We start from the raw sequence: 19113 nt of genomic DNA on the forward strand, positions 1-19113 counted from the left end.
GCTCCTCAAGTACCTATCAATACAGAAGAATCTTCTCTAATTCATCGATGACCTTGCTACAGCTACCGTCAAAAAGAAGAGGGAACGAAAAGAAAAATTTTTCAGTATTTCGTCTATCATGATACTCCAACGGTTCGTAACTTTCCATTGGATTCCGTTAAGCTTTACAAGTAACGAAGTGCAATCTATACCTGGTCTAATCATGCGAGTCTAATCGCCATCTCTTGCTGGAATAGTTGTGAACGTCTAGATTGAGTTCTCGCAGACGATCTTCTTCTATAGCAGCTTCCCATTGCTCTATCGGGTCGGAGTCGGCAACTATAATGCCGTACTCAACAGTATCTTCAAATAGGTCATATGCTAACATTCTTAACTCAGGGTCGTAGTAATATTTTTTCCCGTTAGGTTGCTGCTTTGGAGGTTTGTTCTGAACCCTTGGAGAACGGGGTTTGTTGGAGAGATTTAATTGATAAATACAAAGGGATGTGAGAGCTTCTGGGGCCAAAACGTAATTGCAGAAATCGGTTATCCCCCACCATTTCAGAGTTGCAGGCTGATCGCGCGTGAGTTCTCTTCTGTACCTTTTAGCGATTTCTTCGCCAACCCTTAACTGTCTTTTTAAACCATAAAAACCAGCCGTAAATTTGTTCAAATTCAATTTTCTAAACTCATCCACAGACAAATAGGCCTTATGTGAATTTTTGTATGCATTTTTTGCCTTAAAATAGTAGGCTGACGAAATCCTGCCCTTCAGTATGTCCACTGCAATGGGCATGAAGGGTTCTACTTCATTCAACAGCTCATCCGTAAACAATATGGGTGGTAGATTGAACTTTCTCGTATATTCTTCTCTTGTCTGAAGTTTTTTTATTATCTGTTGCTTGGAACTCAAAGAGCTTTGTAAGGATAGTTTTTTTTCCTCAGGAAATGAAGATGAGAAAACTTGATTATCTTCCACTGCTGATAGTTCAGCCTCCAAGAGTAATTTTTTACCGTCTAAAATATTATTGCTTCTGCATTTGATAGACTCGATATCTTCATTCTTCAGATTCTGTACTAGTGGAATAGAATTATTTCCGTCTTCTTCTTCTTCTTTCTCTTCCTTCTTTTCGATCCGTGAGTTCTCAGTAGCTTTTGTCTCGGAATCTGAAGAGGGCTTCAAGTCACCATCATGTGTGGTCACCGACACACCCTTTTTGACCTTTGTTTTGTCTTTAATGATATCATCTGCTCTACCACGCTTTCTTACGGGAGAAGACGCCTCGTGGTTCGACAATGCATCACTCTCTGTATCCTGTATGTCATGTTTGCTCTGTCTCTTCATTAACAGTAAGTTGTTAGCACTCCCCTTCTTTGTGGAATAAACACACCTTCTCCTCACTTGATTAAGTCCTGTATTAGACTTAGCCATCTCTGCTCAACTATCCCAATAGTTGGTAATACCAACCTCGAGAGAACTAACAATGCCTTTTTTTTGATTATGATGTGATCTCATCGCTGCATTTTCAAACCTTTTCATTTTAGCGACGCAATAACTATATAGGAAAAAAAAAATTCCATCATACCTTAACAATAGGGACGCAGTGTAAAAAGTACATGACCACTTGCAATGTTCAAAGAAATTTTTAAGAAGTTACTGCTCTATGCGCTACCGAATACTGAAGGCTTTTTTTTTGTATGACGATGGGTTTTGAATTCTCGATCTATTTTGCTCTCTTGAATCTATCCCAAAACAACCTTTTTTGGGAATTCGCTATACTTTTTTCATTACCATTAAATAAACATCCGTATGTGGTTTATATATATATGTAAAACTGATAGTAGTAATGATAGTGCATATGTTTCTGGTGGTTGAAAACAGGAATGCTACAAAGTTTGACCTTGAAGGTGAACCTTTTTCTGGTTTTTAATCTTTCACATACGAAAAAACCCTGAAGAATCAAAACGTAAAAATATTTAACAATGGTGATGGAAATAGTGAAAATTAGTAGAGAAAAGTATCTCATTTTCGCTCTACCTGCTCCAATTATTTCATATTAAATTCTTATTTCACTTGTCATGCCTTTGATTATAGCAGAATTAAGTAAAATAAAAACCTTGCACCACAGCCTAAATGCATAAGAATTTGAGTATGTTTTCACTACTTCAATCAACTTAGCTCTTACAGAATGAGAGTTTTGGCTAGCACGTCGCTGGTGTACAGGCAAAAAGTATATAGTCCAACAGCGCTTCAGGATGTCAACCAGTTCGGCTATCGATATCCTTAATCAAAAGACCATTACTTCTAAAGTAGCTGCTTTGGTGACTTCAAAGTATTTGCAAAGTACGTTTTCTAAGAATAATACGAGTAATATTGAGGATGAAAGATTTATTCACGTTAGCTCGCGTTCTCATTCAAGGTTTACGTCAAGCCCTGTAACTCCTAATGAAGTCCTTTCTCTAAAGTTCCACGTATCGGGCTCATCAATGGCATACAGTAGAATGGATGGCTCTTTGACTGTTTGGTTCATCAAAGATGCAAGTTTTGACAAATCTATAAAAGTTTATATTCCAGACTGTTGTGGTTCAGATAAACTGGCGACTGATTTCTCTTGGAACCCTACGTCTTTAAATCAAATGGCCGTTGTGAGTAATTCATCAGAGATATCTTTACTGTTCATCAATGAAAAATCGCTAAAGGCGTCTAAATTAAGGACCTTATCATTGGGAAACAAGACTAAAGCCAACACTTGTCTTTACGACCCATTAGGAAATTGGTTATTAGCTACTACTAAATCTGAGAAAATTTACTTATTTAATGTGAAGAAGGATCACAGTCTTGTATCTTCTTTAAATGTTGGCGATATAAGTCCTAACGATAATGACGTTGTATATTCCTTGGCATGGAGCAATAACGGAAGTCATATATTTGTTGGCTTTAAAAGTGGTCATTTGGTCATCTTGAAAGCAAAAGATGGCAATTTAGTCGTTTCCACCAATATCAAAGCCCACACCGGTCCAATAACCGGTATTAAGATGGACCCATGGGGAAGATACTTTATTACTGGTAGCATTGATGGTAACTGCTACATTTGGGGGTTGAAGTCGTTATGTTGTGAATTGGTAATCCATGATCTAGACTCTGCTGTAATAACTTTGGACGTCTGTCATTTAGGTAAAATACTGGGAATTTGCACAGAAGATGAAATGGTATATTTTTATGATCTTAATAGTGGTAGCTTACTTCAGTCTAAATCTTTAGCCAACTACGATACCGATCCAGTTTTGAAGTTTTATCCCAATAAGTCTTGGTATATTATGTCAGGCAAAAATGATACTTTATCGAACCACTTTGTTAAAAATGAAGAGAATCTAATTACTTACTGGAAACACATGGTTGATAGCACGATAATTGAAAAACGTAGGAAGAATAACGGCAACAGTAACAATCACAGTAAAAGGATTGGAAAGAACGGTGACCGCATTGTCAAAGATAGGCCGAGTAGATTCAATTCAAAAAAGTAGACCACCTAGAAGGAATGTGATAAATAACATCCATTTTCTTTTGGTCAATATATTTACATGTAATTGAGGATAAGCTAATATATATGTAACATTATGAACGTACTTGTTTATTAACGAATTCAATTATCCGCTAAAAGGAATTCGGTGCTGCGAAAGTATTCTTTGGGTACATATTCATTAATCTCATCTTTTGTCAACCAAGCATAATCCTTAAAAGTATCATTTTTCTGTGCCATCAATTCAAACTTCCCCGCCAGAATGTGAGACTTCACAATAAATTCTGCTGTAGCGTTCTCTTCATTCTGCAACACACCAATGGGGGTGGCAGACACAGACCAAGTATGCATCTGATCACCGCCCAGCAATCTCAATTCATCCTCTGCATGTACGTGTAAGGGTTTCAATTCATCAGAAAGGTCAAAGTTAGGAAATTTCCAAATACCACTTTTATCTTTTAGCAACAGATATAAGGTTCTACTTAATTGTCTTTCCAGGCTTTTGGTATCATTTGATCTGTCAGCTTCTGTTATTCTATCGTTGGGGGCTACGGGTCTGTTAACATCGTCTCTGCCATGCTCTTTATCTTTGGTGGGGGATGTTGCCGTGTTATCGTTAGATAACTTAATTTCTTGCTTGGTACTTCTTTCTCTACCATGTTTGATATCCGGTATACCTTTAGGAAACCATATACCATTTTTCTTGGAAATGGGCCCCTTCTGTTGCGATAAGAATTTATGTTCCGCCACGGTACCCTTCTTAAAATAAAAATATGCTGGAAATGTCCACATTAATCTCTTTTCTAGTTTTGACTGGTACTCGTAATAATGCTTTTCTAGGTCATTTAATTCTGATTTTATTATAGGGATTCTTGACAGAAGTATTCCAACTTTGATCTTAGGTGAAGTGGAAGTGGCCTTTGCTGTTGCAGTTGCCAGCCCTCTTTTCATCATTGAATTTATTCTCATAATAGAGGTGCTGGATAAGGGCATAGTTTCATGTAGGTCTTGTGAAGTTTATTGAATTATTTGGCCTTTTCCTTTCTTTTTTCATTTTTATTGAAGCTTCAAAAAACCGAGAATATGGCGGAAAATGTGAATAGAATTTTAAAAGAAGATAGGATGATACTACTACACTTGCAACATACTAATCATGTGAGTACGTAAAGAAGATCGTTTTAACAACAGAGCAAAAAATGAGAGAAAACTAAAAAATATATAGAGAGGTAATTAGTCTTATATATGTGTAAACAGAATTAGTAAAGAGGAGAGATATTAGCTTTGCTGTTGTTGTTGCTGTTGTTGGTTCAGCATATTCATCAAGGAATTCAACTGGGCAGTAGGGTCAAATTGTTGCTGAGGTACAGGGGGCGCTGGGGCGGGGGGACCTTGAGGAGGTAATGGTTGATTGGGGGCGTAACCGTATTGCTGCTGCATCATAGGCTGCACGTATTGCTGCGGTGGAGGAGATGCTAGTGGGGCATTGCCATAGGGTACTGGGGATATTGAAGATATGCTACCAGATTTGCTAGGCTTACCAGAACGTGGACCATTTCTGCCCGAATCAGTGGGCATCTTTTGAGATATTGCCTTGGAAGAAACACCTTCACCCACAATAATATCCGGCTCTTCAAAAACAATACCGGTAACCAAAGGTTGACCAGAAGTACCTCCCCACTGGGCACTTACGGACCACTTTTTATCAGCATCCGTGAGTCTGTGCATTGGGATAATGCTGTAACCGTGTTGATAATCACAACAGTCTCTTGGGCCAAAACCAACTCCCCATCTAGTTCTCAATGGTAAGGAGCCGTCTTTATTGAAGTTTTGCAAAACGTTTTCAGCTTCATGCCTTGAATACACTTTTACAAAAGCATGTTTCCTAGAATTATTCAAAATGACGCTTTGCACTTCAGCAAAGGGCCTGAGTACGTTAGCCAGATCCCACTCCTTCATGTTTAGTGGTACACCACCGATGAAAAGAGTACGACTGTAAACTTTGATATGATCGGGTGGTAATGTGGAGTCGTAGCTTACTGGTTTCGGTCTATAATGAGGGTTATTGGAAACATTAAGTTCATCCGGGTATAAATGGTGATTGTTTGTGCCAAATGTCGTATTAGGGGCACCTATGCTGTACTGATCCTGAGCTACGGATGGATAGCGGTCCTTCCTTCCCGCCAATGGTTGAGGAAAAGGTGCTGGGGGAGACCTAGATCTATTCCTTCTAGAATGGTACCTTTCCCTTTCCCTTTCACGTTCACGTCTGCTACCGTATTCTGTTATTGTATGAGTTTGAGATGGTGTGATAGTGGCCACGGTCTGTGAAGAGGAAGTTTTGAAATGTTTTTGCAGAGCAGCTATTAGGTGAAATAAAGCGGTCTGTTGCTTGGCTGGATCTGTGGAAGTTAAATCTATAGGCACACTTATGTTCAAGTTTAAGGGAGAACTTTTCTTCAAATTTGATAAGATTTGTTTCGATCTCTGTTTGGGATCCGATGATAATTGTTGTGAGGCAGCGGTTGCTGTAGTATTTGTTATATCCATGGCGAAGCACTTCGACCTGATGGCATTCAAGTAGCTCTTTTGAAACAAACCGGATCTGTCCCAGATGTCCAAAAGCATACGAATTTTTTCCTTATGGTCTTGATTACTTTTTGCAATAGCATCGGATAGCAGTTCTTGAATTACTTCGCCCAACGTGCTTATGGCATGGGCACAAGTACCGGGCTTACTGCTGCTGTTGTTTGAAGTTGATCTCGTTTCATCCAAGTAAGCTCTACCTATTGAATCGATGATATATAAAGAACCTAATTTATGAGAATCGGGGCAAAGTCTTGAGTAGTCTATTATCAAAGATATGATTTTTGATTCGATATCAATGTGATCAAGTGCGTAAGTGGTTAGTTTCTTTATACGAGAACCTGAAATACCAGATTTCAAATCTTTGAATGATTCCAAGGTAGCTACAAAATTTTGAAAATCGTCGTCCTGCTGCATAGTGGTTGTTTTAGTATGTTTGTTTCTTTCCTGTAACTCCTGCCTGGGGAAAAGTAATAGAAATAATATGAAATCAGAGAAAACTACAATACAAAAAAAATAGACGATAGTTTATTTTTCTTTTGCTTGAAATTATAGGTTGTAGCAATGGATACGGTAACGTAACTAATTGTAAGAAGAGCCCTTGATTGGTGAGTTAGTTGTGTACAATACGATGATACGATGCGATACGATACGAAAACAATACAATAAGGTTGCCGAGTACTAAATTTTAATGTAAGTTAAAAGAACATAAGAAAGGTAGAGGGGGAGTTATTAAAAAAAGTCGAAGAATTAGGAGGAAGAACAAAACACCAGCCCTTTTATACTTTTTTCTTCCACTCCTCCGCTTTGATGGGTGGCAAAAAAAGAATCAAAATTTGACCGTCGGTAATGACTAAGATATCACTATCAACGGAAAATAGATGTTTAGCCGCCGAGTTTTCAATGGTGTTACCAGAAAGATTTGAGGCTAAGAAGCATGAGATAAGTGTGGAACATTGAGAGAAAGTAGTTATTGAGCATTACAGAGGCTAAACAAATAAGACGGTCAATTGTTCAAAAATTGATAGATCTGTAATTCTCCTACCTTTCGTTTGAGCTGTGAAAACAATACTTTTTTGTTGATCCCTGACATTACTAAATGAAACTGGATAGCACTGATATTATCACTGATTATGTTGAAACTCGAGGAAATGGATGAACAATTTTCTCTCAAGTTTCAGATGGATATTAACTGCACGTTTTATTATGATTAATCAGTTTTGCGTTGCCTCTTGTGCTTGTAGCCGTAGTGGCGATCGTACCAGAAAAAAGTATCTGGTTGACCTAGCCAATTTAAAAATAATGCTGTTATACATTTGTCTTCATCTGGGAGAAGTTTTTTCTTTCTTTTTATTTTTCTCAGTTGTGTCTGCTCTTGCCTCATCGCTTCTTTTCAAACGGTTTTCAAGTTTCAATCGATAATGCAAATCTTAAACTTTGAGGAAAGTACAACTATCATTGGGAAATTAACGCGAAAGAAGCTACAGCAGAGCAAAGATGAGTGCTATTTATAAATTATCCATTCAGGGTATACGGTCTTTTGACTCCAATGATAGGGAAACGATTGAATTTGGCAAGCCTTTGACTTTAATTGTCGGCATGAATGGTTCAGGAAAGACAACCATCATTGAATGTTTGAAATACGCCACGACAGGTGACCTTCCACCAAACAGTAAAGGTGGAGTTTTCATTCATGACCCAAAGATAACTGGGGAGAAGGACATTAGAGCTCAGGTCAAACTGGCATTTACAAGTGCCAATGGACTCAATATGATTGTCACCAGAAATATTCAACTGATAATGAAAAAGACAACCACTACGTTCAAGACTTTGGAAGGCCAATTAGTTGCTATTAACAATAGTGGTGATCGTAGCACATTGTCTACCAGGTCTTTGGAATTAGACGCTCAGGTGCCTCTTTATCTGGGTGTCCCAAAGGCAATTCTAGAGTACGTAATATTCTGTCACCAAGAGGACAGCCTTTGGCCACTGAGTGAACCTTCGAATTTGAAGAAAAAGTTTGATGAGATTTTCCAAGCAATGAAATTTACAAAGGCTCTAGACAACTTAAAATCCATAAAGAAGGACATGTCTGTGGATATCAAGTTATTGAAGCAATCAGTGGAACACCTGAAGTTAGACAAAGACAGATCCAAGGGTATGATGCTCAATATTCACCAATTGCAAACGAAAATTGACCAGTACAATGAAGAAGTATCCCAAATTGAAATTCAGCTGAACGAAATCACTGGAAAATCTGATAAACTATTTAAATCGAATCAAGATTTTCAAAAAATCTTATCCAAAGTGGAGAACTTGAAAAATACAAAAGTTTCAATTAGTGATCAAGTGAAAAGATTGTCAAACTCGATTGACATCCTGGATTTATCGAAACCAGATTTGCAAAATTTATTGAAAAATTTCTCTAAAGTCTTGATGGATAAGAATAACCAGTTGAAAGATTTAGAAATGAGTATTTCAAATCTGAAAGAACAGCAGTCATCCTTACAAAATCTCTCTAATTCTCTCATTAGAAGACAAGGTGAATTAGAAGCCGGTAAGGATGCATACGAAAAGAACTTAAATAATCTTTCCTCACTGAAGGAAATCTTTCAAAATAGGTTCCAACATCTAACAAATACTGAGAATAATGACATGACTCGAATAAACCACGAAATGTCACAATTCAGAACTCTTATATCTCAAGAACTAACAGATGCTGCGGAACAATTTTCAAAGGAAATTCAATTGAAAGAGACCAATTTATCCGAGTTAGTAAATTCAATAACTGTTGATACACAAAATTTGGAATATAATAGAAAAGATAGGATAAAACTAATACGTGATACTGAAGAACTTACTGAAAAACTAAGGTCCTTCGAAAATTCATTCACTCAGGATGGTCTCAATCAAGAAATAGAGAAACTCAAGGCCTACAGGGAAAAGTTACAGATTTGGGAAAGTGATAATATTATATCAAAATTGAACCAGAAAATAGAAGAAAAGAACAATGAAATGATCATTTTAGAGAACCAAATTGAAAAATTCCAAGATCGTATAATGAAAACAAATCAGCAATCGGACTTATATGCTAAATTAGGACTAATCAAAAAATCTATTAATTCCAAATCCGATGAATTACAAAAGATCACGGAAAAATTACAAAGTGATCCAAGAATAAGAGAGATATTTCCTGTTGTTCAAGAATTTCAGAAATCTGATTTAGAAATGGATTTTCAGAAACTTTTTATTAATATGCAAAAGAATATAGCGACCAACAACAAAAATATTCATGATTTGGATAGAAGATATACAAATGACTTATATAATTTGAAAGCTATTGAAAAGGATTTACAGGATAACCTTCAATCGAAAAAAAAGGTGACAGAAATTTTGAATGAAAACTTGCCTGAAGATTGTGCCATCGACGAATACAATGATGTCCTAGAAGAAACTGAACTCTCCTATAAAACTGCATTAGAGAACTTGAAGATGCACCAAACAACTTTGGAATTCAATCGAAAGGCCTTAGAAATAGCTGAACGTGACAGCTGCTGTTATTTGTGTTCAAGAAAATTTGAAAATGAAATGTTCAAAAGTAAGTTGTTACAAGAGCTAAAAACCAAAACAGACATAAATTTTGAAAAAACTTTAAAAGAGACAGTTCAAAATGAAAAGGAATATCTCCATAGCTTAAGGCTGTTGGAGAAGCATATCCTTTCATTTAGTTCCTTAAATGAGAAAATCAATAATGCTCAGGAATGCCTTGAAAAGGCTAAAGAGGAAACAAAAACTTCCAAATCGAAACTTGATGAACTGGAAACGAATTCTAAGAAATTGAAAAATGAAAAGGAATTTGCTGAATCCGAAATTCGCCCTCTGATTGAGAAATTCAATTATTTGGAAAGAGAAATTAAAGATCTTGAGAACAGTTCCAAAACAATATCTGAGGAATTATCCATCTACCACACCGGCGAAGATGCTATTCAAACTGTCGATGAGCTAAGGGATCAACAAAAACATATGAATGACTCTTTACGTGAACTAAGGAAAAGTATTGCGGATTTGCAAATGGACAAAGATGAGAAAGTGAGAGAAAATGCAAGAATGATTAGTTTAATCAAGGAGAAGGAATTGACAGTTTCTGAAATCGAATCATCACTAACACAAAAGCAAAACATTGATGATTCTATAAAGGCAAAAAAAGTGAACATCAGAGATATTGATTCTAGAGTAGAAGCTCTAGAATCACGTATTATTACGTTGAAGGACAAAAAAGATGAAGCCCAAACTGTTCTGGATAAACTAAAATATGAGCGTGATATTCAAATACACAATAAACAAAAAACAGTGGCAGATGTTAATCGCTTAATAGATAGATTTCAGGCAATTTATAAAGAAGTTATTGATTTTGAAACTAAGGGATTCACCGAATTACAAACAACGATAAAGGAATTAGAGTTGAATAAAGTACGAATGCAAGAATTGAAAGAACAACTTGATCTCAAGTTAGATGAAATTAATGAGGAAAAAAGAAAACTTTCTGAGTCAAATAATGAAGAGAAAAATTTGAAGCAAAACCTAGAATTAATTGAATTAAAGCTGCAACTCCAAGATATCGAATCTGAAATCAGTAAATTGGATGTTCAAAATGCAGAAGCTGAAAGAGATAAATATCAAGAGGAATCACTAAGGCTAAGAACCAATTTTGAAAAGCTAAGCTCTGAGAATGCAGGCAAATTAGGCGAAATGAAACAATTACAAAACCAGATAGATTCGTTGACACATCAATTGCGAACCGATTACAAAGACATCGAAAAAAAATATCATAAAGAATGGGTTGAATTACAGACGAGAACCTTTGTTACTGATGATATAGATGTCTATTCTAAAGCATTGGATAGTGCTATTATGAAATATCATGGGTTGAAAATGCAGGATATAAACAGAATCATTGACGAATTGTGGAAGCGTACGTATAGTGGCACTGATATAGATACTATCAAAATAAGATCTGACGAAGTTAGTAGTACTGTGAAGGGAAAATCATATAACTATCGTGTTGTGATGTACAAGCAGGATGTTGAACTAGATATGAGAGGAAGATGTTCCGCGGGCCAAAAGGTTCTTGCGTCAATTATCATCAGACTAGCTCTATCTGAAACGTTTGGCGCTAATTGTGGTGTAATAGCACTGGATGAACCTACAACTAATTTAGATGAAGAGAACATCGAAAGTTTAGCAAAATCTCTACACAATATAATTAACATGAGAAGACACCAAAAAAATTTTCAACTAATTGTCATTACTCATGATGAGAAATTTTTAGGCCATATGAATGCAGCGGCATTTACTGACCACTTCTTCAAAGTCAAAAGAGATGACAGGCAAAAATCACAAATTGAATGGGTAGATATTAATAGAGTCACTTATTGAAAACGGCACAGCGTTTATGGAAAGGTAAGTTAACTGAAAGGACTAATAACCTCATCGACAAGTTTGTAATAATACTTTTGCTGCTTTGCCATGTCCAAATGTATACGATATTTAACGCAAAGTAAGTTTTTTAGTAGTGTGCTATCGTTTCCAAGACAGTATTCAGAAAGAGGCTGGAACTTTTCGTTGTCATCACCAACATCCCTCTCTCTTATCACGTCGACTAATTGCTTCTTTTCATTCGCAGATTTTGCAAGTATGTAAGCACCTTTAATGCCCATCATGTCAACGTTATCTCTCGGTCTATTTATCGACATACCATTATTAACCAAAGAAATTAAAGATAGTAACCTTTCGTTTCTCGCTTGACTGCCAGATATCCTTAGTTCTTGGATACGTATACATGCCTTTTGACTTTGAAAGGTATCAATTATTAGTTTTGTCTGGAATGATAAGAATTCTAAGATGGAAATATACTTATATGTAAGGTTCAGAATTGATGTATCGGTAGTCTCGCCAATGAATGAGCCTTTCATGCGTGGATCTGCAAACGGAGTTCTATTTCCCTCATAGTCACCATAGAAAAACATATCTTTGGCAAGAATATGAATTGATAGACCTTTTTTCTTCTCAATGCCATGGATTGTTTGTTCAAGTACTTGATAAATATCAGCACCACTCTTCAAAATTTTTCTAGCACAGGGATGACTTTCGAACAAATGTTCTATTAATTTACCTGTACACGATTGGCCGGCAGCATAAACAGAAAAGTCACCCTTGTCGTCAAGTATGTTATTGAAGGGTCCCCATACTCCAGGAATTTTAGTATTCGAGACTGGCGTACCATACATGTAGCAGCTGGAAGTACCGGCTATCATAAATAATGATCTTTCCAAAAAGGGCGGAGAAACTGCGAACCAGCTTGCATAACTGTCAATGCAACTGCGAACTACAGTTGTCGAAATTACCTTCTTGGAAACAAGTCCAACAGGGCCGATGATCACATTAGATGGTATATTCATAATGTTCTTATAAAACGAAGATGACCAGCCAGATGCTTCTCCATCATTTCCTATTCCATTAATATTTTCTCCTCTTAAGAGTCCATCAATGTTCCATTGATATAAACGACCAAGTTCATAAGCAATGTATTGATGAAGATCAAAAATGTGAAAACGCTTGTCTTGTCTGTGGGAATATTCATTTAAGAAGTATTTCAATTTGGGAATACCCATTTCGGGTACGAATCTCCCTCCCAAATAATCCAAAAGTTGTTTTGAACATTCGGCATTTAGCCACTCGCATTCGTCCGTTGCAGAAGAATCCATCCAAAATATAACATTGTTTTCATTTGGATAAGGTATCAACGCTTCACTTGTATGAACCCTTTCAAAGATAGCCAATGAACATGTTGCAGAAACACCGCAGGATTTAACGTTATACTCTGTAATTTTTAATTTTTGAAAGCACTTTTGAAGTGCCTCAATTATTTCAGTTGATTTTTGCCAGAATTTCCACGACTTTTTTGTAAAATCCTGGTAGTATGGAACTGGCTCCTGGGCCATTCCCAGTAACGCATCATTGTAATAACTATATATGCCTACTCTAGCACTTGACGAGCCTAAATCAATACCGATTCCAACGTGAGGACTGTAATTCATGATTTTGCCTTTCTCACAGATTAATTTTTTATTGTGAATTATCGATATTATAAAAGGCTAATTAGATGTGCCTTCAATCACTACCTTCAAATTTTCTAAAAAACGGGACAATTTAATATAACAATGATAAATTTGTTACCAAGTTTAAAATTTCTAATTATCTATATATTCATTTATACTTTGTTAAAAAAAAATAGCGCATGTAAATGTAGTTTTATTTTATTTTTTCTTTTTCTTTTTCTTCTACTTTGAAGAACCATCTCAAATGTTACTGTTTTATCACTCTATCCAGCAAAGAACCAGAAGAGACAAAATGCTCAATATATAACTTTATATAACCCTAACGTCTTGGACCTCTTCCTCTTCTCGTCATTTCAGGTAGCTTAAATGGAACTTTCATGGTAGCAATCTTATAAGAAGCTGCAGTACTTTTCGGAATACCAAAAGCTTCGGCCTGAGCAACTGTGGCACCTTTGACAATAGCACCGAGCACTCTAAACAAACTCACGACTTTGGATGGTTTCAAGTTCAGTTCGTGCGCTAAAGGTGTAATCTCAACAATGAAATTATCCAAATGCAAGATAATTGCTAAGATATAGCATAGGATTTTGTCTTCATTTTGTGGGTCAATAAAATAGGAGCGATCTTTGGATCTTCCGAATTGGCCGGGTTTTATCACAGTAAATCTGCTTAAGATACCGTCTACCAAAATTTCAGGTGGACTGTTCAATCTTTCTAGTAGTTTAGTCTTATTATTCACACGTCTATTATCGTATACACCCAGTAATAGTGATAAGTAGTATAGCAGCTGTAATTTTATCATCTGTGAAGGTTGTGTCAAAGAATCCAATTTCTTTGCCACATATTTCGAATTGTTTTGATATGGGAACAATTCCAACTTCTTTTCTTTATCAGTTTCCTTCAAAATTGGCGAAACGCGAATGAACTGTAATTCCCTCTTTGGTATTATACTTTCAATCGGATAGATTTGTTCCACATCAGTGGCATCGACGTTGGCCAATGGAGTGGGTCTATCGTTGGAAGTAATTTCATCCAATTGAGCTCTTGTTGGCAGATCTTTGGATGCGGTTCTCACGGAGTCCACAATGTCAATAGCAGAGTCGGTCAGCTTATCAGAATCAATACGATTTCTTTCCAAATCCGCAATAGCCTTTTTAGCTTTCTTGGTACCGAACGCTTCACCTAATGCATTTCTTAAAGCAGATGGACGGGTGTCACTTTTACTCTTGATTTTTGGACCTCTTAAATTCTTGCTTGACTTGGATACAACTTTCGATACAAGAACCGGAGCCTTGTAGAGTTGAATGCTTTTCTTTTCTGGATTATATAGACCTACGACATATTGATTCGATGCTTGAGAAGCAGGATCCGTCGAGCCTTCATATTCTAATCTTTCATTTTCACCGTGCAGTACAAATTCATCCTTTTCAGATTTCTTCCTCTTGTATAAGTCAAATGTGGTCTCGCTGGCAGCACGGAAGCCCTTGAAGAAACTTCCCACGGCAACAGAGGGGTGATCCTGGGCACTTTCAATTTCAATTTCGGAAACAGACCTTTTTACAGACATTACTATATACAGTTGAGAAATACTTTGTAACAACTGCAGTACTAATAGCGATGTACAAAGTCCTCCTAAATGCACTTAAATTCAAGTTATTATAGTGCTTAATCTTAAAAGAAATGAAAAATTTCAGCTCATCGCAATAAAAAAAATTTTCAGCGCGGGTGACCGCAAACTTTTTTTCATCGCCAAGTTAGTCAAGAGATATTATCAGTTGGAAATAGCAGTGTTGCAAGTTAGTGCTGGTGCTTAAATGGCGGGGTCAAGTTCTTCTTCTATGCATGAATATCCTCACCAGAACCGTGAGAAGATACAGTATAATGTCTACACCCAAGGTCGTCCAACCCAAATGGAATGTTCCAGCACCACAAGCTGAAGAAGCCGTGTTGAAGTTGTACAACAGTCTGACAAGATCTAAGGTCAAGTTCGTTCCGCAATCTGGCAATAGAGCGGTCACTTGGTACTCCTGTGGTCCTACCGTCTACGATGCTTCTCATATGGGACATGCCAGAAACTATGTCTCTATTGATATCAATAGAAGAATTATCCAAGATTACTTTGGTTACACTGTGCAATTTGTACAGAATGTTACCGATATCGATGATAAAATCATTTTAAGAGCAAGACAAAACTATTTATTTGATAATTTTGTCAGAGATAACGAGACCAAGTTTAACACCAGCGTTGTCGACAAGGTCAGAACCGCACTTTTCCAATATATCAATAAAAACTTTAATATTGAAGGTAGCGAAATTAGAACAATCGAAGAATTTGAAAATTGGTTATCAAAGGCTGATACCGAAACTTTGAAGTTAGAAAACCCCAAATTTCCCATGCATGTTACAGCAGTGCAAAATGCCATTGAATCAGTTACTAAGGGCGATTCTATGGATCCAGAAATTGCTTTTGCAAAAGTCAAAGATGTGACGGTCCCTTTATTGGACAAAGAATTGGGCTCTACTATCAGTGATCCAGAGATTTTCCGTCAACTCCCAGCTTACTGGGAGCAAAAATTTAACGATGACATGTCGTCTTTAAACGTGTTACCTCCCACTGTTACTACCCGTGTTTCGGAGTACATCCCAGAAATTATTGAGTTTGTGCAAAAAATTATTGGTAATGGCTACGCATATGCCACTACAGACGGTTCCGTGTATTTTGACACGTTAAAGTTTGACAGATCACCAAACCATGACTATGCAAAATGTCAGCCATGGAATAAAGGCCAACTAGACTTGATTAATGATGCCGAGGGGTCCTTAAGTAACTTCGCTGATAATGGTAAAAAGTCAAGTAATGACTTTGCTTTATGGAAAGCTTCAAAGGCAGGTGAACCTGAGTGGGAATCACCATGGGGCAAAGGTAGACCAGGATGGCACATTGAATGCTCCGTGATGGCCAGTGATATTTTAGGCTCTAACATCGACATCCATTCTGGGGGTATCGATTTAGCCTTTCCTCACCATGATAACGAATTGGCTCAATCTGAAGCCTGCTTCGACAATAAGCAATGGATTAACTACTTCTTGCACACAGGTCATTTACATATTGAGGGTCAAAAGATGTCTAAATCCTTGAAGAACTTCATTACCATTCAAGAAGCTTTAGAGAAATTTTCACCCCGTCAATTGAGGTTAGCTTTTGCCTCAGTACAGTGGAATAATCAGTTAGATTTTAAGGAATCTTTGATCCATGAAGTAAAGTCATTCGAAAACGCCATGAATAATTTTTTCAAGACTATTAGAGCGTTGAAAAACGACGCTGCCTCTGCAGGTCATATCTCCAAAAAGTTCAGTCTTCTGGAGAAAGAATTATTGGCCGATTTTGTTGAGAGTGAATCCAAAGTCCATTCAGCATTTTGTGATAACTTATCTACGCCCGTGGTTTTGAAGACTTTGAGTGAACTAGTTACTAAGTCAAATACCTATATCTCCACCGCAGGATCTGCATTAAAAATTGAACCCTTGATTGCTATCTGTAGCTATGTCACGAAAATTTTAAGAATAATTGGATTCCCATCTCGTCCTGACAACTTGGGTTGGGAAGCACAAGCTGGCTCAAACGATGGTTCGTTAGGCTCGTTGGAAGACACTGCTATGCCATATGTTAAGTGTTTATCCACATTTAGAGACGAGGTACGTTCTCTGGCTATTAAGAAAGCAGAATCGAAGGAATTCCTACAATTAACAGATAAAATCAGAAACGAAGATTTGTTAAACTTAAACGTTGCATTGGATGATAGAAACGGACAATCTGCTTTGATCAAATTTTTAACCAATGATGAAAAACTGGAGATTGTCAAGTTAAATGAGGAGAAGATTGCCAATGAACAAGCTAAGAAACTAAAGAAGTTGGAACAGCAGAAACTAAGAGAACAGAAGGAAAACGAAAGAAAGCAAAAGGCCCAAATTAAGCCAGAAGATATGTTTAGGGATGTCGCATTGTATAGTGCTTGGGACGACCAAGGCCTTCCAACGAAGGACAAAGATGGTAATGACATTACCAAGAGTATGACCAAAAAGTTAAAGAAGCAATGGGAGCAACAAAAGAAGCTACACCAAGAGTACTTCGGGAAAGATAATTAAGATACTCACGACTTATTAATGTGCGCAACTATGCAAAAGTACGTGTATATGTAGATGCAGTATTTTTACGTTAGAATAGAAACAAACTAATATAATTTTGCATATAGTGTTTATTTTTTTTTCTTGAAAAGCAAGAAACTTCGCGCAGAAAAAATATCTAAAAACCGAAGACCTGTGGTTTTGGGAAAATATAAGAATAATATTCCAATGACAAACTGTTTGATATCTAAAATAAAGTTTGACAAGTAAAACGCAGTGACCAATGAGTGATCAAGAAAACGAGAATGAACAGTAGGTAGAATTGAACTGTACATGAGACAAGGGAGGTAATGAACGCAATCGATTATACTAACAATATGTACTTCGTGAGTGCTGTATGAATTTAGTGCGAGGGCATTTCTAGGGCTCGCTAAATGCGAAGAAGAAGTGGACGCAATTGAGCGTGATGTTGAGTTATACAGATTAAACAAAATGAAACCTGTTTATGAGAAAAGGGATGCTTACATTGATGAAATTGCAGAGTTTTGGAAAATTGTCCTTTCTCAACATGCTAGTTTTGCGAATTACATAAGGGCTTCTGACTTTAAATACGTTGATACTATAGAAAAGATCGAAGTACAATGGTTGGCATTGACGTCCGAAGCGCACGACACGAGAGATTTTGGTATCACGTTCCATTTTCACGGCATTGAAGGAGATTTCAAACAGCAACAAGTAACCAAGGTATTCCAAATCAAGAAAAGCGGAGACGACCAAGAGGAAGGTATATTGACCAGTGAGCCTGTTTCGGTTGAATGGCCACAAAGTTACGACTCAATAAACCCGGACTTGATCAAAGACAAACGCAATCCGGAGGGAAAAAAGAAATACAGGCAGGGAATGAAGACCATATTTGGCTGGTTTAGATGGACTGGATTGAAACCCGGAAAGGAGTTCCCACACGGTGACTCATTAGCATCATTGTTCAGTGAGGAGATCTACCCTTTTTGCGTGAGATACTACACTGAAGCACAGAGGGACCTGGAGGACGAAGAAGGAGAATCCGGGCTAAGCGGAGATGGCAACAGTGAAGATGACGACGGAAGCCTTGGTGAGGTGGACTTGCCCCTATCCGACGACGAACCAAGCTCTAAGAAGAGGAAGGTTTAATAGTCCAGGTCCAAAGCGGGCTTGGACTGTGATTTCCCCCGCTGAAGAGTGGTTCTTGGTTTTGATGTGTCAGGAGTTCTCCTCTTCTGTTTTGTTATCTTAAACCTACTCATAGGATCGTCCTTAAGCACTTTTGAGTTCTTCTTGGGTAAACCTCTAGTTGAGGCGGCACCAGTAGCAGTACCCGCGGCAGGGACTACCACTGCTGTTGCGGCCCGTTGGTTTAGTATAGATGAGTCTAGTTTTTTTTTACCTAGTAGATAGTCTTCTTTTTCGTCACTCAGTTTTGCGTCTTGATACATCCACTCCAAGCCAGATTTCTTCAAAGCTAGGTCGTTCTTAAGACCGTCCGTCTTGTTCTTATTTGATTCGTTTAGTAGTTCATTTAACTCACGTTCCTTTTCAATTTCTTTCAACCGAGTGTTGAGCTTCTGCTGTTCGTTAACAAGATCTTGCTCGATCTCCCATACTTTTTTCCTGTTTTTCATAAGCTTGGGATTCCATGACTTCAACAAATTCAAATCTCCCGACCCCATGGTAAATAAACGCCTTCTGATCTTGGTCTTTTCTTACTCTATCCTACTACTCTCTCATCATCATCTTGAAAAGAGGCTACA

At 37.3% G+C, this 19113-nt stretch overlaps 10 protein-coding genes across 10 annotated transcripts; 4 read left to right on the forward strand and 6 right to left on the reverse strand.

The window, feature by feature from the left end:
* Nucleotides 1-196: 196 nt before the first annotated feature.
* Nucleotides 197-1411, reverse strand: RTC4 (Rtc4p; the record flags this gene model as incomplete). Its single annotated transcript, XM_056225143.1, has 1 exon — nucleotides 197-1411. One exon carries the CDS (start codon nucleotides 1409-1411, stop codon nucleotides 197-199), a length of 1215 nt encoding a protein of 404 aa, XP_056078990.1.
* Nucleotides 1412-2235: 824 nt separating this feature from the next.
* On the forward strand, nucleotides 2236-3504 carry TEX1 (Tex1p; the record flags this gene model as incomplete). Its single annotated transcript, XM_056225144.1, has 1 exon — nucleotides 2236-3504. One exon carries the CDS (start codon nucleotides 2236-2238, stop codon nucleotides 3502-3504), a length of 1269 nt encoding a protein of 422 aa, XP_056078991.1.
* A 119-nt stretch (nucleotides 3505-3623) lies between these two features.
* Nucleotides 3624-4493, reverse strand: MRPL17 (mitochondrial 54S ribosomal protein mL46; the record flags this gene model as incomplete). Its single annotated transcript, XM_056225145.1, has 1 exon — nucleotides 3624-4493. One exon carries the CDS (start codon nucleotides 4491-4493, stop codon nucleotides 3624-3626), a length of 870 nt encoding a protein of 289 aa, XP_056078992.1.
* A 282-nt stretch (nucleotides 4494-4775) lies between these two features.
* Nucleotides 4776-6500, reverse strand: NRD1 (Nrd1 complex RNA-binding subunit; the record flags this gene model as incomplete). Its single annotated transcript, XM_056225146.1, has 1 exon — nucleotides 4776-6500. One exon carries the CDS (start codon nucleotides 6498-6500, stop codon nucleotides 4776-4778), a length of 1725 nt encoding a protein of 574 aa, XP_056078993.1.
* A 1080-nt stretch (nucleotides 6501-7580) lies between these two features.
* RAD50 (MRX complex DNA-binding subunit) lies at nucleotides 7581-11519 on the forward strand (the record flags this gene model as incomplete). The annotated part of the gene is made up of 1 exon (XM_056225147.1): nucleotides 7581-11519. One exon carries the CDS (start codon nucleotides 7581-7583, stop codon nucleotides 11517-11519), a length of 3939 nt encoding a protein of 1312 aa, XP_056078994.1.
* Nucleotides 11520-11548: 29 nt separating this feature from the next.
* Nucleotides 11549-13180, reverse strand: MPA43 (Mpa43p; the record flags this gene model as incomplete). The annotated part of the gene is made up of 1 exon (XM_056225148.1): nucleotides 11549-13180. One exon carries the CDS (start codon nucleotides 13178-13180, stop codon nucleotides 11549-11551), a length of 1632 nt encoding a protein of 543 aa, XP_056078995.1.
* Nucleotides 13181-13520: 340 nt separating this feature from the next.
* On the reverse strand, nucleotides 13521-14768 carry RPA49 (DNA-directed RNA polymerase I subunit RPA49; the record flags this gene model as incomplete). The annotated part of the gene is made up of 1 exon (XM_056225149.1): nucleotides 13521-14768. One exon carries the CDS (start codon nucleotides 14766-14768, stop codon nucleotides 13521-13523), a length of 1248 nt encoding a protein of 415 aa, XP_056078996.1.
* Nucleotides 14769-15043: 275 nt separating this feature from the next.
* On the forward strand, nucleotides 15044-17347 carry CRS1 (cysteine--tRNA ligase; the record flags this gene model as incomplete). Its single annotated transcript, XM_056225150.1, has 1 exon — nucleotides 15044-17347. The coding sequence occupies one exon, from the start codon at nucleotides 15044-15046 to the stop codon at nucleotides 17345-17347; it is 2304 nt and encodes a 767-aa protein (XP_056078997.1).
* Nucleotides 17348-17818: 471 nt separating this feature from the next.
* VPS75 (Vps75p) lies at nucleotides 17819-18496 on the forward strand (the record flags this gene model as incomplete). The annotated part of the gene is made up of 1 exon (XM_056225151.1): nucleotides 17819-18496. The coding sequence occupies one exon, from the start codon at nucleotides 17819-17821 to the stop codon at nucleotides 18494-18496; it is 678 nt and encodes a 225-aa protein (XP_056078998.1).
* Nucleotides 18493-19032, reverse strand: CWC25 (U2-type spliceosomal complex subunit CWC25; the record flags this gene model as incomplete). Its single annotated transcript, XM_056225152.1, has 1 exon — nucleotides 18493-19032. One exon carries the CDS (start codon nucleotides 19030-19032, stop codon nucleotides 18493-18495), a length of 540 nt encoding a protein of 179 aa, XP_056078999.1.
* Between the last annotated feature and the right edge of the window lie 81 nt (nucleotides 19033-19113).

Source organism: Saccharomyces mikatae (assembly GCF_947241705.1).
Source record: "Saccharomyces mikatae IFO 1815 strain IFO1815 genome assembly, chromosome: 14".
Lineage (NCBI taxonomy): Eukaryota > Fungi > Ascomycota > Saccharomycetes > Saccharomycetales > Saccharomycetaceae > Saccharomyces > Saccharomyces mikatae.